Raw genomic sequence first — 21136 nt, 5'->3', positions numbered from 1 at the left:
GATCAAGTAACAAGTGTATTGGACGACGAAAAAAATACTGGTTTATATATTCGTATATGTAAGTACTTACATATGTACATGAAAAGAAGAAAAATGAACCTTCAATTCACCAAAAGCTATAAGAAACGTGTTTGAAGATTTAAGTACATCTCATTCATAAACATAAAAAAATTAACCGCTCGTTTGTTTCAATGATCATTCGAATGTACAAAGCTCTGCTTGGGTTAAAATTTTCGCCGATTTTGCCGTCTCGTTGTCTATTTCAAAACGTGGTAAAATATGATGAAACACTCAAGGTGTGTATGTATGAAAGTGTGTATGCAAAAACGCTTATAACTTATAAGTACTAAAATAAGTACGTACCATTTAAATATATAAACAAACTTTATGTAAATCTAAAGACATATACAAACAAACTTTCAAACATTGCGTTTCAAATGCAGTAAATGTTCATTTTTGATATTACATATATCGAACTAAACTTCACTACCTATCACTACCTATAGAAATACCATTGGCAGTGACCGTTTTTCACTACTGACTGATATAATAATACGTATATTTTTTGCCGTTGATGTTTAACTTAAGTTCAAGCGGACAATAACTATGCTTTAGCGAATGTGACATATCGTTGGACGATTTTCCAGATTTTCGCAACGATTGTCTCAAAACGTGATATGTGTATGAATGAATCCAATCTTTCGACCGTCATCATATTTACACTTCAAAAGCACTGTCTGCTTGCAATCCAATGACGCCATACCAATGCCCATAACTGGTTATATATTCATCATGTCGTAAAAAGTACTCTCATCATCCATAATATGTTTATAGGTACTTGCATTTATGTGTATATATACATATGTACACTATTAGTTGGTACCAGGTTAGATGGAGAAGTTAGGTTTTCGTTAAAACGTCACTTGACTAGTAAATTGAGTTGGAAAGTCACATTTTTGTTTTGAACACATTCTTGGAGTTTTCGTAATGCGGTACTCCATTACCATTATTCGTAATACCTCGCAAATATTAACGCATTATTGAATTCTAAAACATTCGTGAAAACATCGGAGCTGTCAAAATTCAACTGTTATATTACAACTGGCACACATTATTGAAAGTGTATTTGCGCTTATAGAGATATAATTTACTAGTTGAAATGTGAATGACTGAAATCGTCAGTTGGAATATATTACAACTGAAAATACATTCGACTCTATCATAGTAAATACAGATTGCGGCAAGTCCTTTTATTATTGAAAAATAAAAACGAATTATTTTTGTTTCTGAATCATTTTCATTTTTAATATTTCACGGATAAATATAAAGTCATCGATTCATTTACCGCACACGATCTCATTACGCATAAAATGTATAGCTTCGTTGCTGCAAAATAATCAATCTGTCGTCAATACGCACAAATAGATGATTTAAAATATTTTATGAGATTAGAACTGGCTCATTAGCATCAACACTGTGCATAAGCTATAAACAAATTCGATCATCAAACACAACACAGCAAAAACGGTTAGAGATAAGAACCATCGATGAAGACTAAATATGATATCACAGATATGGAAATTGTACGAGCATTCAATATAATGTTTCACTGATTTAATTTTTCACACATGATGTAAAAAAGTCAAATAATTGAAATGAGTGATTTAAATATGTATTATATATAAAAAATAAGTTGTAAAGAGACTTTTTCCACATTTTGTATCATCAACATCCGCCTACGTCATCGAATCGTACGCCACGGCTTGATCAAGTAGACTTCAGCTGTGATGGGCGTATCCTCATCTTATTATTTCGACAATCTTCTACATTTCTTCAAATGTGGAAATCACCGTTATCGATCACTACGTCAATCCAAGGTTAAAATATCGCCGAAAACAATCTAGGGGGTTTTTTATAGCTTGGATTACCATATCATAGATCAGATCATCATCAAAACTGTCCGCGTACCTCATTGTGTGTCTGCGCCCTTAGGCTAAGGTTCGGGTCACTATTGTTAACTTCCTAGGAAAAACGTTTTACAAGATTTTTCGCTCTCTTTCTTTGAACACTGATGGAATGCTACTTTACAATTGCCTACGTCTGATCATGGGTGCTTTTCAAATAACAATAGACCGCTCCATCAGTATTCAAAAGAAGAGAGCAAAAAAGCATGGCTGTTTTTAAGAAATTGACAATATTATGAACCATTTTCTGTGCGAAGAGCATCTTCCGAACGTCGATCTTTACTGATCATCGTCATCTACAGCCATTCACAAACCACTGCTGGATTTAGGCCTCTCCAACCCGCATCGTCTTTGTTTTGAGCAACTCTCATCCATCTAATCGGACACTTGTATCATCATGTCATTCTCTTAGGTACTATTCGAGCGCATTTCTCATCCATCTTCCGTTCTTCTATCTACGTGACCCTCTCATTGCAAATTCAGCATCTTGTATATGTTTATAATCCATATTATATGTAACACATCCGTAGGATCTGTTAGCCGAGTAAATGAGTATGTATCTATATATGTATATGTATTTCCTTTCGGTTTTTCTAAATTTGTGCCGTCTGATACAAAGGACTCGTAAACATGAACTCTGGGAGGTGGTACGTATGCTTATTTTTGAGCATTCCACGAACATACAATACAACAGCTGTTACCAAAACGTCGCTTGGAACAAAATGGAGACGAAATGATGCTTTGACGTGCCCCGCGTCTACTACACACATCAAATATGCATTTTTTTGTCGTTGCTTCCAATTCCGTACGCTCAAGATGCATCGTCAGAATGTCGAGCGCTTACAATGCAGCAGCAGCAGCAGCACCCCTCCAACGTGCATTTAGATGGAGGGTTCTATTTTTCTTTTTTTTTCATTCGTTCTTTCTTTCTGTCTTTTTTTTATCCTGTCTCCCCTACGTATGCCTAGGTTTCTCTCTTCCCCTCGGTGCATGCGCTCGCACCCTCGTCCATTGTGTGTCGAGGGGGCACCCCAAAGCTGGGGGAAAGTCTCCGATCGGTCACAGGAGGCAGAGGAGGGGCTGGAGCTCAGAGCTCATCTGCTACAACGAGGGGAACCTTCCCCACTGGTAAAGGCTTACCCCGTAGGCGGACCGGTGTGCCATTGGGGCTGTTTTCGCTTGGCAACTGCTGGCGCACGCTCAAACCCGAAAATCCAAAGGGGGAGATAATTTTAATGAATACGCACTGTGGGGTCTTTCGAGTTTTGTTTTTGCCCCTACTACAATTCTATTGTAGCTACCCATTGCCACTACCACGCTGCTGCAGCTTTTGTCTCGTTTTGGTGGTTTAAAAAAAAAACCACCCCTCCTCGGACAGGGCAGCCGGCATTTTATTATTGCCGATGTTTTAAATACGAATTTCAATATGGTCCCTCGTCGGCCATGTCCCTCTACCTCCCTCTCTTCCTTCCCCATCCGTTTCAAATCGTCATGGTTCTCAACAAGCCGTCCAATGCCGAATGAATGCTTTTGGCTTCCATTTTTTCCTTTTATAGAAATGCTTGCCAGTGGTTCGAAAGGTGTTTTGAGTTATTCTGATTTTATTTTTGCTTTAACTCCCACATACTCGGAATCAAAAGACTGATGACTAAAGATAGGCTTCTCGTCGGGCTAATTGTAAAATAACAATATACTGTTCCATCAGTATCAAAGCAAGAGAGCAAGAAAAGCTTGTAGAAACACTTTTTTCCAAAGAAATTAACAATGACTAGCCTGTCTTTGCTGATGACTAAATCCCTTGTTTTTAACACACGACAGAGCTTACGATGCTGTGGACTGTTTCCCTTTCAGTTGGTGGAAATGTTTGAACCATCGATTATCTGTTCCTCGTTGGTATTATAGTATGTACTGTAGAGTTTTTTAGTCGCCTAGAGCCCGTCTATCCCCTTCCTACAGTACATAAGTACTTAGGGTTGATATTAGTCGGAGCCCTCCTCCCTTGGCAAATACGAGCTTCTATAATATATAATTCCGTGAGAGGGGATGAAAGCGAACAGAGATTCGTCCATTAGGAGGGTATATACTTCGCAAAATATATCATATATAATGACATTTTGATATCATATTATTCGTATTTTACATCTTTCGCAAATTCGAGTTTATAGCACCTTGAATTTGCTGATATTATAAAACGCATGTACCTATGTAATTAACGATTTTGTCCATAGATGTATCTATGATACTGTATAAACTATACTTCGCCATATATCTTTTCAATAATAAGTAGTTTCTGAAAGTGAAATCACGAATCAAATCGTCTTATATAAACATATGTATATTTACTGTAATATTTATTAAAAATAGTTTGAATTTTTCAAAAAAAAAAAACAACATCTTGTTCTATTTTAAATGTGACGAACAGTGGGAAAGCCTAAAGACGCAAACACACGTAATCGTACGCCGTGCACATGCTCTTGGTTTCCATTTGGGAAAGGCGCGTCTTCATGTAATTGTTAATTATTACGAACTTATTATTTCGACAAGTTTCTCCTACGTTTCTTCAAAAATACGAATCACCGAAAACACTTCAGGGTGTGAGAAGTGTGCTAGCGGTTTTTTACATGTGCAAAACTATCTAAAAAAAACACGTACTGCGTGCCACTATGTGTGACTGCGTCTTAATTCAGCCCGAATTCCCCGTAGATAATTACTAAAGCCCGGACCCAGAGCGTGCCGCGTATTATTAAAATGTTGTAAATTCATTGTTAAAGGTTTGCCGAACCTTTTTTACAAAGGATTTACAACAATGGAACAATGGATAGCACTGTGAATATCCTACCTCTAATAATCACTAGTCTTAGGCGGTCGATAGAAACTTTTCAAATTAAAATAAACCGCTCCATTAGTGTTCAAATCAAGAGAGTAAAAAAGCTTGGTTTTTATTAGAAATTGACAGCACTGAACCGTTTTTATATGAAAAGCATCCATCGAAGCCGATATTTGATAATCACTAATCTTAGGCGGTCAATAGATGTTTTTCAAATAACAATAGACTGCTCTATTAGTGCTCAAATCAAGAGAGCAAAAAAATATGGTTTTTCTTAGAAATTGTCAGTACTGAACCGTTTTTCTGCGAAAAGCGTCCATCAAGGCCGATATTTGATAATCACTAGTCTTAGGCGGTCAATAGATGTTTTTCAAATAACAATAGACTGCTCTATTAGTGCTCAAATCAAGAGAGCAAAAAAATATGGTTTTTCTTAGAAATTGTCAGTACTGAACCGTTTTTCTGCGAAAAGCGTCCATCGAAGCCGATATTTCATAATCACTAGACTTAGGCGGGCTATGGATGCTTTTCAAATAACAATAGACCGCTTCATTAGTGTTCAAATCAAGAAAGCAAAGAAGTATGGGTTTCGCTAGAAATTGACAATATTGAACCATTTTTTTCGTGAAAAGCATTTGATAATCACTCATGATATAATTACGCGTTAAAAAAACATTCAATAATTGTGATGGAAAATTACGTTCATTATTAAAAATATATTTTTTTTCATTATTTTAGCTGTGAATTGATTTATAATTGCGTTTTTTTTCCATTTTGATTGTATTTAGATATAATTATGTATAGGAATCTGCTTGCGAACATAAATTGTGTATAATTATTTTTGTCTCCTGTGTATTTCGATGTATATAAGTTTGACGTTTATTTACTTGACGTATATTTGATAAAAATCGTCTATTGTTTAGGCATTTCTCATTCAAGCCGTTTCTTACTTTATGAGGGGGGGAAAGTTTTATTTAATTAATTTTGCGGGGGTGGCGGATTGCTGCGCGGCCAGTGTTGCCACCCGCTAGACCACTAGTTAGATTGCCGGCAGACGTCGGCCGAGACGCACGTCTGTGTTGATCGCTTGTCTGACAGCAGAATTGATAACAACACTACCACACATGTAAATATATCAATAGGTTATTTGAATAATTTGCGATTTTTATTTTATACAATTGAACATGTTATTGTTTTGAATTTTTTTTTATATAATTTATATATGTATGTATGCGTGTATATATATGTGCGTTTACATTGCCGTTTTGGTATAGGGGAGTTTCTTGCAATATATATGTATAGCGAGAAATCCCTTAACTAGGGGTGGTTCAAATGCGTGCATACGTGTGTGTATGTACCCTTATATCATAGTAGGGGAGGTTTAGTTATATATACGTCTAGTTTGGGGGTGAATGTTTGTTTCATTCCGTTGCTGCGATGCTGTATGCAACTTTGAGTTTGTGCTGCGACTTTTTAATTTGCGAAATGTGCTTGCATAGTCCACTTTGCGATAGACGTGTTTTTCCGGTGCGGATTTTTTTTTTGTATTTAAACATAAAGGATCCAACCTTTGTGTGCTATTTTCCGACTTTGGCAACTTTCCATATATTTTTTTTGTATAATGTTATGTCGTTGTGTATAATTTAATCAGACTTAAGTATGCTTTTTACTTTGTGCAAAAAAATCTTTGTCAAGTTGTCGAATGTCGGAAAATCGCTGTCTATATTCGAAGGTATGTACGTACGTAATATGTATGTACGTAACTTGTTTTCGTAATTTTAGTTGTAAAATATGTACATACCTATTGTTGTAAAATGTGTTTATGTATATGGTTGCAATTTCAGTTCAGTTTATGTGAAGGCTATATATACTCAGCAAATATGACCCATGTTTTTAGATTAAATAAATACGTTTGAGTCATAAAGTTTTCTGGGATAAATTAATTAATAAGTAAATATAAAGTCACCGAGTGGTACGGAACGACATGTCCGTTTGCTCCTCGCTGTGACAGGGTGTGTTCTCTAAACCGAATTCTGATGTAGTTGCACGTGCAGAGTATCAAGCAAGGATAAAATATCACCGAAAACTAGGTCTCTGTACCATGTATATGGGCTAAGGGTGCTGCGTTTTTTATGCGTTATTTAAAAAAAAACACGTACCACCTACTATCCGGTGTGTTTTCGCCCTTATTTTCGAGAACACATCTCATTTTCAGGAAAAAATTTTCAATAATAAAAATTAAATTTTCTTTTTAAATTCGTTTTTATCGATAAATCACATTTTCAGTATAAAATACAAAACAAATAAAGGTTTTAAAGTTCGCCAATAGTCAATGAAATGAATCAATTTCTTTAAAGACGTACTAAATGTGGACAATCTGGCTCCACTACTGTGACAAGTTGAAAGCAGCTTAGGGACAATCCCTTCAGTTCTTTAATTCGATCTACCTATCTTATGGGAGGCCGTCCTCTCGCTCAAGTGTTCTGGTGACTACCAGCTTCTCTAGACCCTCCACATCCTTGCTGGCAATATTGCGAAAGTAGTACAAAATCCTTTTTCCACCTGTTGTAGAGAGTTTCTCTGAAAGTGACGGCTTTTTGAGGATGGAGATGTAGATTAATGTATTGTAAAAGCTTCTATTGTATTATACATATCCGAGTTCCAATCGGTAGGCTTTTTCATTTAAATGATTCCATGAGTTCCATACAAAAGAGTATTATTAAAATGGTTCATATTGTGAAATTCTTCTCAGCTTAATCTACATGGTATCAAATCAGTGTGTGCTAAGAATATTCCAAATCTAATTTTTTGTACAAATTCGAATATGTGAGTGTAGATTATGAGTCTTCGTTTTTGGAATTTTTCAACCTATGTACATATTACGGAGTGCTTTATGCGTTTAGCATTTTGCTTTTGTTATCTGCTAAAATTAATTAAACCTTCTTTATCAGTTCCTCATGAATAATATCCCACATCCTTTGACCGTTGAAAACGATTGCTTCGTTTTGAACATATAAAATGTATCACACGGTACATGCACGTTGATTGTATTTGATATCTACCCAATCAGAGTGATTTTAATGACTGTCTCAAGTGTCAGTATTGAATTTTACATTTGTGCTGATGTAATTGAAACCTCCACACCTCGATAATCCCGACCGTTACCCGTCCTTATATATCACTTAATTAACTGTGTGTTTGCGCGTTATTTAAATACTTTTAAACCTACATACATATGTAGATAGATAATTTTCTAATCGATTTTTGCGTTTTCGATTCAAGGTATTGATTTGACCCGTGATTTTCATGTTGTATCTATAATTTAATTGTCCCTCTTTATCTTATTGTCACGTTTTGTTTGTTGCAGATTTTGTATAATGATTGGGTCGTTGAAAAACTTTCATGCATTCGTTTCTGAACGACTTGATTAATAATAGAATGGAATTACAGATAAACTGACGTTTGTGTAATTAGTTCTGGATAAATACATTTAATAAATTTAGGAATAAGTGGTGAGTATTACTTTTATGTTTATATACATATAATATTTTGATGAAACAAGTTGCTGCTACCCAATATTGTATGGATCTTTCATTGATATAATTATTTGACATTTAAGATTCTACTTTTAATATGTATTTTAAAGTTTCTAGTTGATTCAAAAAAATACATAGAAAGAAGCATTCATTTAATATGAAATAGCTTTCTATTGATTGATCATAATAAGTGATTCAGTTTTGTTGGAACTCTTTTTGTATCATGTTTAAAGCCATGGAAGCATATCCATATATTATGTTTACTCGTTGAAACATGCAGACTGATAAAGGTTATTTACTCTTTCACTGCATACTGCATACCGTATGTACATGTGGGATACTTGCTTTACCTTTAATCAAATAAATAAAATTTATTTCTTACTTACTCGGCTTTTCAAAGAGCTCTATTAGCATGCACTTAGTATATACATATTTGCTCATCGTTTAACATTGTTGCAGCATTATACAATTTATATATTTATATATAATTTTTGTTTCCAGTTATATATCTGAAGTTAATAAGACTGAAATTACTTTTAAACCCCGATAAAAATGACTGCTCAACATGATACAACGCAAACCCAACAGCATCAAACAGTTGTGGCATCAGTCCCGAACTCGATGGGGTCCTCCACGCACCAGGTTATTTCATATGTATACCTATCATTTTTCTTTTCACTCTTCTAATATTTTAAACCGTGAACTTGTGAATCATACGAATTTAAATGTGTATGATTGCAAACCAGGTTGTGACTCAACAGCAATCGCCGCAGCAACAAAATCAACAGGGTAATTTACAAACACCGGTTTCATCGGCCGGGATGACCAACATGGCTCCGCCGTCTTGCTTGCCGCCTGTGCAGCACCAGCAAACCTCAGCTACGGGGTTCCCTAACATGGCTTCCATACAAGGCCTCCCACCTGGACAACATCCTCAACAAATCAGGTAGATATATCGATCGATCGAACTAAAATTTGGAATTAAAATGGATTTTATAATCGACATGTTCTGTTTCAGTGCGGCTGATTGGAGTCAAGGTAGAGTGCAGCTGATTCAGCAACCTTATTTACAGCATTTGTGCAATACCCAAGGACAGATTCTGATGCCTATTCATCCCAGTTTAAATCCGCAACAGATTCAGGTATTTTTTTTAAATGGGTATTGAAATGTTAGTATGAAAATTTTGCATTAAATTGGAATGTTTTTTTTAGGTTATTGCTGCTGGAAAACCGTTTCCTGGAGGACAACTTGCTCCTCACATGTTGACAACTGCTCAGGGAAAACAAGTTTTGCAAGCTGGCCAAACATGTAAGTGAAATCTTATTATTATTAATTGATAGCGAGGATTCGACTAAAATCATATAATCAAAATAATTCTTCACTGATTATAAAATAAACTACATTTTCAAGTATACTTTTGAAAGTCTTCTGATAGCAGTGTAATTTTTTTGGAAAATTATATGTATTAGAAATAACGTAACGTTAGAATCGCTCTTAAAGATATGTTAAAAGAACTGTACTGGCATTGATTTGTTTAGTAAATTTTTCAGGTCTAACGTATCAGGATCAAGGTTTTTATAAATTCTTATTTGGCAAATGATATATAATGTTTTTTAATTAATTAGGAAAAAAGAGATATTTGTTGCTTCAGAACGTGTTTGATTTCATTTGCGTTATCTGTTTATAATAAATAATGATTTATTTACAATGTGATTCTTTTATTTCGGTGTCGATTTTGTTTGGTGAAAGTGTATGTTTATGGTATTTGATTATAGCATGGTTGTCTTTTTATCGACAATTTTAGTTTCATGTTAATTTCGAATTGCTTTTTTTATTTGAGGTTTGTAACTTGGTCCAAATTTATTTTGTCATTAGCTTTGTCTAGGAAAAAAAATGCTAAAAATTATCACATCTTTTGTTTTGTTTTTTTTTTTTTCAAATTTATTTTTGGTTATGTATTCGTGCTCGTTTATCTAATTTCAAGTTGTTTTGAAATTAACACTTATCGAGATAAAAGTGCATGAAAAACAATTACGTATGTGCTCGTCCTGTAAAATAAAAAAATATACCTTTTCAGTAATTTAAACAACCATTTCAATTTTATATAAATTAACTTTATGTCAATGACCTTATCAGCATTAAATAATATATACATTTTAGCTACATTCATAAAATAAACTTATATAATTATTTTTAAATTCATTATTCATATTCACCTACTTATGCTTCATAATACCATTTTTTTACCACTACCAGTTTGTACCAGGTGAAACACATATTATCATGTTTGTACTATTTAAATAATAAATTACGCATTCAGTCTTTTAAATACACAAAAGGATTTACATTTCTGATGAAACTCACGACAATGTTCGTTCTACAAACATCTGAGCAGTGGCGGCTCGTCCTAATGGGCTGCCGGGCTGCAGACCCTCCTATAAAATTCTAAGATATATGTTTAATAATACATTTAATATTTTATTTATTAATGATATTTTTTTTATTAGTTGGATGGATGAAGTATTGGGGCCTTCGACAGAGTAAATATTACTTACTATATCACTCATATCCAAAAGGGTGATATTGTAAGTAATTTTGACCGTTTCGAAGACCCCACTAACTTGTATGGTGTCAGATGAATTAAAATGTTGCTGTACTGGCTGTAAAGTGTTACAGCGCCGCGCTGAACGCCGCGCAGCCCGGGGCTTCGGAACGAGAAAGAGAAAGAGCTATTTGCAACTGCAGATAGCTCTTTCTCTTTCACTCACTCTGCCTTTTTGGGCTGGACAGTCGGCAGCCTTCGCCTGTTAAACGACATCTGTCAGTTGTCAGATTTCGCGCGCTTGATCTTACATTTGATAAGTTGAATCACACGATCACAGCTTTATTCGTTTTCGTTACTCTTAATTGATTGTGTACAAGCCCTCATCAAATCTTCGGTGAGTCGTTTTCATTTTGATAACAGCAAACTTTTTTCAAATCTGTTTAACTTTTTCTCGTAATTTTTATTTAAATATATTAAGATTTTTTTTCTTTTAAAAATGGAACAACAAAAGAATTCAGTAAAATATTTACAAAATTTGCACTTTTCGCGACTAGAACTTACCGAAAAAGTCGCTATAAAAGCATTAGGCTGCCTCACGCCCAATTTAATTATTTCACAGCCTGCAACTAGTAGATCTTTTAGTTACTCGCGAAAATTTAATCCAGACATTTATAAAAAATACAATTGGTTAACGAGATGTACAGAAAAAAACGCGTTATTTTGTTATCCGTGTCTTTTGTTTGGAGGCGAGTCGCCAGGCGAAGCATCTTGGACGAAAACAGGAGTTATTGACTTAAAACATTTAAACGATAAATTTAAAAACACGAGGGAAGTGTCAAACACTTAAAAAATGTGTGTAATCTCACGATTTTGGGATCGGCTAACATAAAAACCCATTTAAGCGAAGCTTGTCGGCGGGAAATAGATAAGCATAACGAAAACGTCAAAAAAAATCGGGATGTTTTATTTAAAATTATTGATTGCGTTAAATTTTGCCGTAAATTTGAAATGCCAATGAGGGGACACGATGAAACAGATAATTCAAAAAATCTAGCTGTTATGGCAGATGAAACAACCGATGTATCGATGCACTGTCAACAGGTTAATGTTTTTCGTTACGAATTAGGGGGTTAAGTTTTTGAAAGGTTTTGGGGTTTTTTTTAATCCGCGTTGTGAAACCAGCAAGCACGAATTTTTTTTAGCAATCTTACTGGAGTACCAGCGTATTTTTCGAAATCTTCATCGCGTTTGGACGCACCCCTTTAATGGGTGGTGAATTTTGCTAGTTTTTTTTTCAATAATACTTAAATCCACATGTAAGTGGTCGTACGCCAAAAATTGTGCTTATTTTGTCCTGTTATGATATGATAGAATAATTATGGTGACATTTTTTAGACATCTTTTCAGTGCAGCCCCGCCACTAAAAATTATCACGAGCCGCCACTGCATCCGAGTATATTTAAATAAATGTGGATGTCTATTGATACTTATATACATATGTATGATATATTGCACGTTTGCATGTTCAATTAAAAAAATAAAATTAACTTGTATTTGTATTCTAACATACCAATAAACAAAGTGTGTATTTAATATTAAAATAAAATCACATAAGGGGAGCGTCATTCTCAATTTTCCTATGAACTTTTAATTTTTAATTTATTATTTTTCAGTGCTATGTATAAATTTGAATTTATATTATTTTTAGCTTCGTTTCCGGGCTACACTACGATCCCAACACAATCGGCTTCCCAAAATCAAACATTAGTTTTATCACCGTTAAGTGTAATTAGCTCGCAGCAGAGTCTCCCTGCACATTCTCAAGTCACAACCGGTATACCCGGTCAATCTAAAGCTGGAGAAATGCACAAGGTTTGCAAATGTTGAAAAATTTTGCTTGAAATATTTGTAAACACATACGGAAAAGCCAGACAAGAATTTCTTTTAACGCTTTTGTATTTTCGCCAGTCACCAATGGGTGGACAAAAAGTTCAGATGCAGAAAGTTGGTGCCGTCGGGATGGGATCCACAGCGGGTAACGGTCAAAATGGTCAACAACAGCAATGCGTTCAAGTATCCCAAGCGGTTCTTGGAGGTCAACCTAATGCTCAAATTTTGAATCCTTTACAGGTAATTTTTTTCTATAACTTATCAAATACAAATACACATACTCCGAAAGTGTTTTCATAGTATTCAAAGACAATTTTAAACAATTTTGATATTTCAAAGTGAAGCTTTAATAATTTCAATTACGACCAGTGCTCTTTAGGCTTCTGCTCGTTTATACAAAACCAATTTAGTTGGGGTCCCTATGCACGAGCCACGCTTGATTACGACCACGATTAAAACGTGTCAACAACAAAAGTCTTTATTAAATTCATATTTCATTCACAAACTCTTCTCATCTCACCCACCATTTCTAAGATGCTTCATTTCCCGTTTAGATTTGGCTTCTCATTTAGTCAAAATCCAGAACTGATGTCTTCGAAACTAACCATCCCCAAATCGATATAAAGACTGGTATTGACAAGTTATAGCTTATGTCTTTTGATTTATAGTATGAACTTATTTGGTATGTTTATTTCAGGCTGGAGGACAGGCAGTTCAGTTTGCACCGTGGCAGCTGAGTGGAACAATTCCCCAGATGTGGGCTGGTGGAATACAAGCATCGCAGCTTATCGCGCCGAATCAGATCTTCATCAGAGGAACTGGTCAACCCGATGGGACTCCGCAAGGAATGTTCATTCAACATTCGCCCCAACCTTCGACTACCTCTACAATACCAACGGCTTCCCATAATTGTAAATATTTTTCATATTATATTCTAGATTATAATATTCTTAGACGCTTATTAGATTTAAATTTGTATTGCATTCAAATTATTAGATTTTAAATACATACATAGTTTTTTTAAGTGTTATTTGCATGTTTCATATATCGATAGACTTTATTCGCCACATGAATTGACTTTTACCGTAATATTATTAGCATTGGTGTTTTCAGCGGCATTGAATTTGCCGTGTGGAATGCAAACAGTTCAACAGCCTGCAGGTCCGACCACGCCGAAACCTCGTGCCCCATCCGACAATTTGAACACCAAAGGGCCACGTCCTTTGTCGAACATTGTGCCTTCTTCGAATATCCGTCCTGCTAGTACTATGACTGCGAGTAGCGTCTCCACTCAAACTGGTGCAGGTCAACTTCAAAATCAGGTTTGATACATCAAATTTGCCGAAATTACAAGAAATCTTCCACATTAGTAGACATTTAAATATTTGTTTAATTTTTTAGGTTGCTGGTAAGCAAGGGAAACCTCGGGGTAAACCTGCCGTACGTGCTTGTCCTCCCGCGACTGCACAGAAACAAGATGCTGCAAACCAAACGAATAAACAACCATCTGTGAAACAACCGTATGTGGACATTCAATTTTTAAAATAAAATTCCAAATGTTTTACTGTAATTTTAACAATTTTTCATTTTTCATTAGAATGCTCGTCATGAACTCTGCTGGTCAGATGACTACTCTTACTGAAACAATGACTCCAGATAAAGCTCAACAGTTGAATAACAAAGCTATTCAACAACAACAACAACAAGCACAACAACAGCAACCACAACAACAAACCCAACAACAACAGCAGCAGCAGCAGCAGCAACAACAACAGCAACAACAGCAGCAACAACAACAACAACAGCAGCAGCAACAACAGCAACAGCAGCAGCAACAGCAGCAGCAGCAACAACAACAGCAACAGCAACAAGCTGTTCTTATTCAACAACACCAAGCTGTTTTGCAACACCAGGTTAATATCTAATGACAAGATTTATATGTTTAATAAATATTTTAGTATTACTTTTTAATTTAATTTGTATTATTAGCAACATATGATTCAACAACACACTCAACAACAAATAGCGGTTGCCCAACATTATCAACAACAAAATCAGCAAAATCAAAACCAACACCTTCAAACGAAATCTATGCTAGGTAGGTTGTCGCTTTTTATAATTGAATATTATTTTATATAATGTATTATTCTTTTAAATAATGTATTATTATTATTTTAGGCATGACGCTTCCTATGCAACAAACCGGGATGCCAGTTGTTTCGATGAATCAAGGAATGCCAGTGGGTTCTATTTCCCAACCTATTTCAATGGTACAGCAATTAAATCCTGTCAGTATTTAGAAACAAGGTCTACTTGTAGTCCTTCTGATTTACATCTAGAGCTTATAATTTGTTCAATTATTTCAGTTGACTGCTATGGCTCCACCTGGAACCATTATTGGACAGCTTACACCAACTGTACCTGGAAGTCCATCTGGCGGCTTAGGCGGTTCTCAACAAGCTCAACAAATGCTCTCCCAGTCATTGTCTTCACAGGTTCAAAACAACAATTATTTTCAAGTCAGACATTAATTAAATATTTTATTAAAAATACAACAATGTTGTATTATAATATTCATGATAGTCAATAGTCAATAGTAAATTTTGTAACACATATTTATTTACAGGCCTTGGGACAAAATGCGTTGCAAGTACAAAACGCTACAATGGTCCAGGCTAGTCAACTTATTCAAACTTCAGCAGGCTTAGTGCAGACAAGTCCGATAACTGGCCTAACTCAGCAAAATAATATTGGACAAAATCAACTTACCCAGCAACAAATTATTGATCAACAACTGAATCAAAATAATTCAAACCAGATTCAATCTCAACAAAATTTATTGCAATCGCAACAAAACTCCCTTATGCAAGTGCCTGGAGCAATTTTATCATCTCAGGTAAAGGATATCACACAATTTGTATACTTTGTATACTATGTATGTATATTGTTGGTTTAAATGATTATTATCTGTGCTTTATAATGTTTAGATACCCCAAAATGCATTGGGATCGCCTCAAGGAACTCTTCATCCACCCCAAAATCCCATAAATGTGTTGGGACAACAATTGCAGCAAGTTTTGTCTCCTTCAAATGGTTTACAAAATGCTATGGGTGTTGCTCAACCAACATTGACCTTGTCACAACCCAATCAAACTCCTTCACCCCAACCCCACCAACAACTTCAACAGCAAATACAGCAACAAGCCCAAATTCAACAAACTCAGCCACAACATTCTCAATCGACGCAACAAATGCAACAACAGCAGCAGCAACAACAACAACAGCAACAAGTACAGCAGCAGCAACAACAGCAGCATCAACAGCAACAGCAGCAACAACAACAGCAGCAACAGCAACAACAATCACAACAGCAGCAACAAATACAGCAGCAAAATCAACAGGCTCAGCAACAACAAACCATGCAAATTGAACAATCTGTACAAAACCAATTAGTTCAACCTGTCGTTGCAATTTCTTCAAATAATACTGCACTTGAACCCATAAAAACTGAACAATCAAAGGTATTTTTTTTGTTATTTTTACATACGTTTTTAGAACAATCTCAATTCCAAAATTTGTAATAACGATTTATATTTTTATGCAGGAAACAAGTGCTCAGCAACAAATGCAAATAAGCACATCCATACAAGGCAATATTCCAGGTTCTAATCTGAATCACAGTTTACCAACCCCACCTGGAATGAAAACTCCATTGAAAATGGTTGCCGCCACACAGTCTGAAGTATCTGTATCAACACAGAACAATGTGACCGGTGAGTAACTATCACAGCTAATACCATTTTAGTTGTGTTTCGTGTGCATCTTTTGCATGTGTTTTTGACTCATACACATACATATTGTCACGTCACTATTCACTGAAAATATAATATGAATTAAATATTGTGAACTTTCAATGGTTGTACGTGAAGCATAATCGTGCTCCTGAGACGGTAGAAAATGGCTTGTATTTTTGGAATGAATCAAAATTAAGACAGTTCGCTTTTTTCTTATTCGCGATACAAAAAGTATTATTTTTTTCGATTTATATTAACTTTCGTCTGGTATCCACCATTATATTTCACCGATGCCTCGTGACAATAACGATTGTTGCCTTTCAATTTAGTAATAGATAAACATTTATGCTTTCAGATATTTCAAAAATTGCCACTACCACTCAAGAAAATGTTATTAATTCCACTTCTGCTAGAATGTCTCCGATAACGAATGATTCTCAGTCTCAGCCTCCTTTGATTGTATTTAATGGAGCTGGTCAGCCTCCCCAATCCTCTGTTAGTGTCACTAACGTGAGCATGAAACAGGAGATGACCACCACCACTCTAACTTCAACTCATTTCTCATTGCAAACTCAAGACACAACAGTTGTCAGCAGCACACAAGCTAAGCTCAAACCGAAGTCGAACAACGCTCCGTTTAATCATCTTTTAAAGGGTATTTCATCATTTTATTGAATAAACGGAAATCATTCTTTAGGAGTAGTTTGTAATCTGTACTAACATTGTCATTTAGTCGGGAGTATATATTACGAATCGTTTCCAGCCCGCGAGCTAATGATTAAATGTAACGATTTGACGCTATTTAAATCTTGCTATCGCGCATTAATTTATAATATGTATTCACTTTTGATTTTATTATTTTACGCCTTCCGTTTTGAATTTTAGGTAGTTCCACAGTATCCAAAGCAACGACTACTAAACCCTCTCAAACTAAGACGCTTCCAGTCAAAGCACCTCATATGTGTAAGTGTTTATTTAACTAAATCTCTGTATTTTCTCTCTGTATTATTTTTAATTATGAATATTTCTTATCTATTACAGCCTTGCATTCAGCTGCTGAAAAACTTCTTCCACAAGCTAAAGTTAGGCCGAATGTTTTGACTCATGTGATTGACGGTTTTGTAATTCAAGAAGCCGCAGAGCCATTTGCTGTTAGTTTATGCTGCTTTTTTGTCAATAAAATATTTTAAAACCATTGTATACATTTTTAATATGATTTGATTGTAGGTAAGCAAATCGTTGCGTAGTTGGTCCTCAGATAAACAAGACAAGGAAAATGAAAAGGTCTTTGGTGACGGAAAAAGCAGAAGTAAGAATCTTTTTCGATTTTTTGGTACAAATTTTATGCTATTTAATGATACCTGAATTATTGCAATAACAAATTGTCGACAAGTGTTATAATTTTCGTATATTTTCTTATTTAATTTTTAGAGAGGAAAATGTCTACTGATTCTAATATGGTCCCATCAACAAGCCAGCATTCTCCCACTGAAACTGAAAAAATGGATTGTTTCGACAAAGAAGCAAAGAGTACAAAGAAATGCGCCACCACTCCCAGGTATAGTAAAGTTTATTGAAATCCATCTATTTGCAAAAAAATCTGACCAGATTTTGACAATTTTCGTAATATTTTTTTCAGATCACGTAAGCCCCTATCACCGAAACCATCGAGCTTATCGTCTCCATCTGTAGCTTCTTCGGTATCAGATTCCGAATCATCAGAAGGTATTAAATATTAATTTTAATGTAAAAAGTATCATTTCAAATTTTTGATTCAAAGACTTTCCAAATGATGAGATCAGATCTTTGCCTAGTGAAGATTTAAACTTTCCTTGTTGAAACAAATTAGTAAATCGTCAATCAGTTTTTAAAGTTGTGTATAAATAACAAAAATAGCGTAATTATCACACATGTCTCTTTTAGGTTCGAAATCGTCTATAAAATATGAAAACGGCGTTGTAACGTCAAATGTGCCAGAAGAGAGTCACATGAACGGTAATGACGCAAACAACCTGCCACAATCATGCACACTTCAGTGGGGCGTAAGTAGACAATTTCTCCCGAAATGCTTGTATTGACTGAAAATATCATTTCTACAATGATCTTTATTGGTTTTTTTGCAGGTGAGCGAAGTTTGCGATTTCGTGAAGAACATACCAGGATGCGCAATATACGCCGATGATTTTGCGGTGCAAGAAGTGGACGGTGAAGCTTTGGTTCTTATAAAGCCCGAACATCTCGTGATGGCTATGTCCATGAAACTTGGACCCGCTCTGAAAATTGTCGCCAGCATAGATACTCTCAGACCGGATAAGGTGCTATCCAAAGAATCTTCCAGCTCTGACGATATCAAACGAAGAGATTCATTCGACATCAGCACTTCGCCGAAGAAAGTTAAATACGAGTGAAGGGTGTTAAATTGTTTACAATTATGAAATTAAGGATCATATTTGCCTGTTGGCGAACATTGGAAATGAAATTTATATATATTGATATGTTTTTACCTGTTTTTTAACAATAGACGTAGTAGTTAATAGTGTTTAAACAATATTTGTGCTGTTGATTTTTGCCTCTGATAATTTGAACTGTTTACTCATTTTTATATATCTTTCCCATCCACTATCATTAATTTAACTCTGGGAAATAATATGTAAACCAAGTGCAAATCAACTTCATAAACTGTTTGAAATTTTAATGTTTTTTATACTGTTTCAAGATTAGTAATATCTAAACTCGATTTGTTATTTGCATAATCAATTTATCTCTATATATTTTTTAAATGCAGCTGGCAAAAAATAATTTTAAATCTTTTATGTATATAATAATAGTAATGATTTATATTTAAGTTTATATAATCAATTTGGTTTACTTACACACTAAAATATATTAATAATGAGATAATTTTATGAAATTTTCGTTTATTCTAGTTTTTTAATATTAATAATTATTTATGGTTGCTACATAAAAATATTTTATACATAATGTATCTGGAAAATTAGCAAGATTGACTTAGCATAATACTTAAAATGACTTAGCATAATATTTTTTTGTTTTTTAAATTTGTCATAATATTTTTAAGCCGTTATCAAATTTTGCATAAATTTTTCTAAATATTGTACACATTGAAATTATAGGTCATTTAAAAAACTAACGTTGTATTAGTTTTGACCTTAAAAAGTTTTATTTTCTTAGTATTAAGATTTTTAATTGTAAGAATAAATATGTAGGTAAATTTTAAAATATTCACCATTATAGTAAAAGTTATTTTCCTGTATTTTTGGGGTATTATTTTGTTCTCATAATATAATATAAGATATATAAAAACTTGTGCACGTGTATGTGAAGAGTTCTGGGTGTTCAAAAGATTTATTTGAATCACCCGATAAATGTCAATGGGCACTACGCTAATTCATATATTGTATATGTGAGCCTTTTTTATTTTGAATATGTTTTGTATATGATTGACAATCCACAAAAAGTATCTTATACTATATGTATAAGCAATTACGGTACATACTCGTATATTTGTCAATTTTATCTTAAAAGTGTTATCAAGATGATGAAATTAAAAAAAATATAAATGGAATAAATATTTTTTTCGGAATTAACTCGAATTTTCAGCATAAAAATCATATATATTTTCGGTATAAAAATCATATTGTATAAGTATGGATCAACCTAAAATTTTAAGTCACAAATTCCTTCCCTGTTGAATTTCAATAGTGCATAATATTATCGGCAATCAAAATTGTATATTTAACATCATTGCTGGGTTTTAAATGGTAGATGCATGTGAGCGTCATTCATGTTTAAACTTTCAAAATGGCTCATATATGTTTAATACATTAATATATATATATATATTGTATACTATATACTCATGATAATTGAGACTAAAAATATTGCGTTATATTATAGATTTGTATATGTAAATAATGAGAATTCCACGAGTCTTCATAGGCGTAACATCTTTTAATGAAACAATTTTTAAAAATAATATTTAAATTTATGGAAATGCTGCCAACGATCATTAATGGATTGACCGATCGGGGTGCGTGTTAATTTGAAAAGATACTGTTAGTTCTGTGACTACTGTGTACATATATAATCACATGCATGTTTTTTTACTTTGTTAAATTTTTCACACTCCATTTTTAGAAATATTATATACTTTATACATTTTAAATATTTTTAATTACAACTGCCAATGAGTCATTTAAACAATCTCATAAAAATATATTATCTTATGATAAACGATCGTTTCATTACATTTTTCCTGTTATTATTTTTATTCCTGGTAACATATTCATATTGACGCTTTACAAGAACGTTCATTCGAGTCGAAATACTATATAAAAATCATACACAAAACTAGAGCTCTTTAAGCAAATTGATTCGGCAAGAAAAAACGTGTTCCACCACAATATCTGCATGTGAAAATTCTCATGGAAATTTATGTTCTGATTGTGTCAAATTCTTCATCACACTGCTTCTTTGTCTATAATTTCGATATTAGACTCGTGTGAATTGAATAAGACTGATAGTGATATACATACATAAATATATGATATTTATTTAA

The 21136-nt window shown here is 34.1% G+C and overlaps 1 protein-coding gene across 1 annotated transcript in view; it reads left to right on the top strand.

The window, feature by feature from the left end:
- LOC143922150 (uncharacterized) overlaps nt 1–19347 on the top strand; it is a 72307-nt gene extending 52960 nt beyond the window's left edge. The window contains exons 3-27 of the mRNA XM_077445383.1: nt 8159–8303; nt 8829–8969; nt 9074–9273; nt 9346–9469; nt 9540–9636; nt 12582–12745; nt 12842–13003; nt 13461–13674; nt 13862–14085; nt 14165–14283; nt 14361–14676; nt 14753–14861; nt 14942–15051; nt 15130–15258; nt 15390–15659; nt 15751–16284; nt 16368–16536; nt 16913–17212; nt 17443–17520; nt 17599–17708; nt 17785–17890; nt 17989–18115; nt 18197–18282; nt 18481–18599; nt 18681–19347. Coding sequence (XP_077301509.1) covers nt 8880–8969; nt 9074–9273; nt 9346–9469; nt 9540–9636; nt 12582–12745; nt 12842–13003; nt 13461–13674; nt 13862–14085; nt 14165–14283; nt 14361–14676; nt 14753–14861; nt 14942–15051; nt 15130–15258; nt 15390–15659; nt 15751–16284; nt 16368–16536; nt 16913–17212; nt 17443–17520; nt 17599–17708; nt 17785–17890; nt 17989–18115; nt 18197–18282; nt 18481–18599; nt 18681–18965 — 4242 coding nt within the window. The 5' untranslated portion in view covers nt 8159–8303; nt 8829–8879 and the 3' untranslated portion in view covers nt 18966–19347. The remainder of the gene's footprint in view (nt 1–8158; nt 8304–8828; nt 8970–9073; nt 9274–9345; nt 9470–9539; nt 9637–12581; nt 12746–12841; nt 13004–13460; nt 13675–13861; nt 14086–14164; nt 14284–14360; nt 14677–14752; nt 14862–14941; nt 15052–15129; nt 15259–15389; nt 15660–15750; nt 16285–16367; nt 16537–16912; nt 17213–17442; nt 17521–17598; nt 17709–17784; nt 17891–17988; nt 18116–18196; nt 18283–18480; nt 18600–18680) is intronic.
- The last annotated feature ends 1789 nt before the right edge of the window (nt 19348–21136 follow it).

This window comes from Arctopsyche grandis, chromosome 2, assembly GCF_051622035.1.
Source record: "Arctopsyche grandis isolate Sample6627 chromosome 2, ASM5162203v2, whole genome shotgun sequence".
NCBI lineage: Eukaryota > Metazoa > Arthropoda > Insecta > Trichoptera > Hydropsychidae > Arctopsyche > Arctopsyche grandis.
Note: the sequence above shows the minus strand (reverse complement) of the source record. Positions and strands in the feature narration are given on the sequence as shown.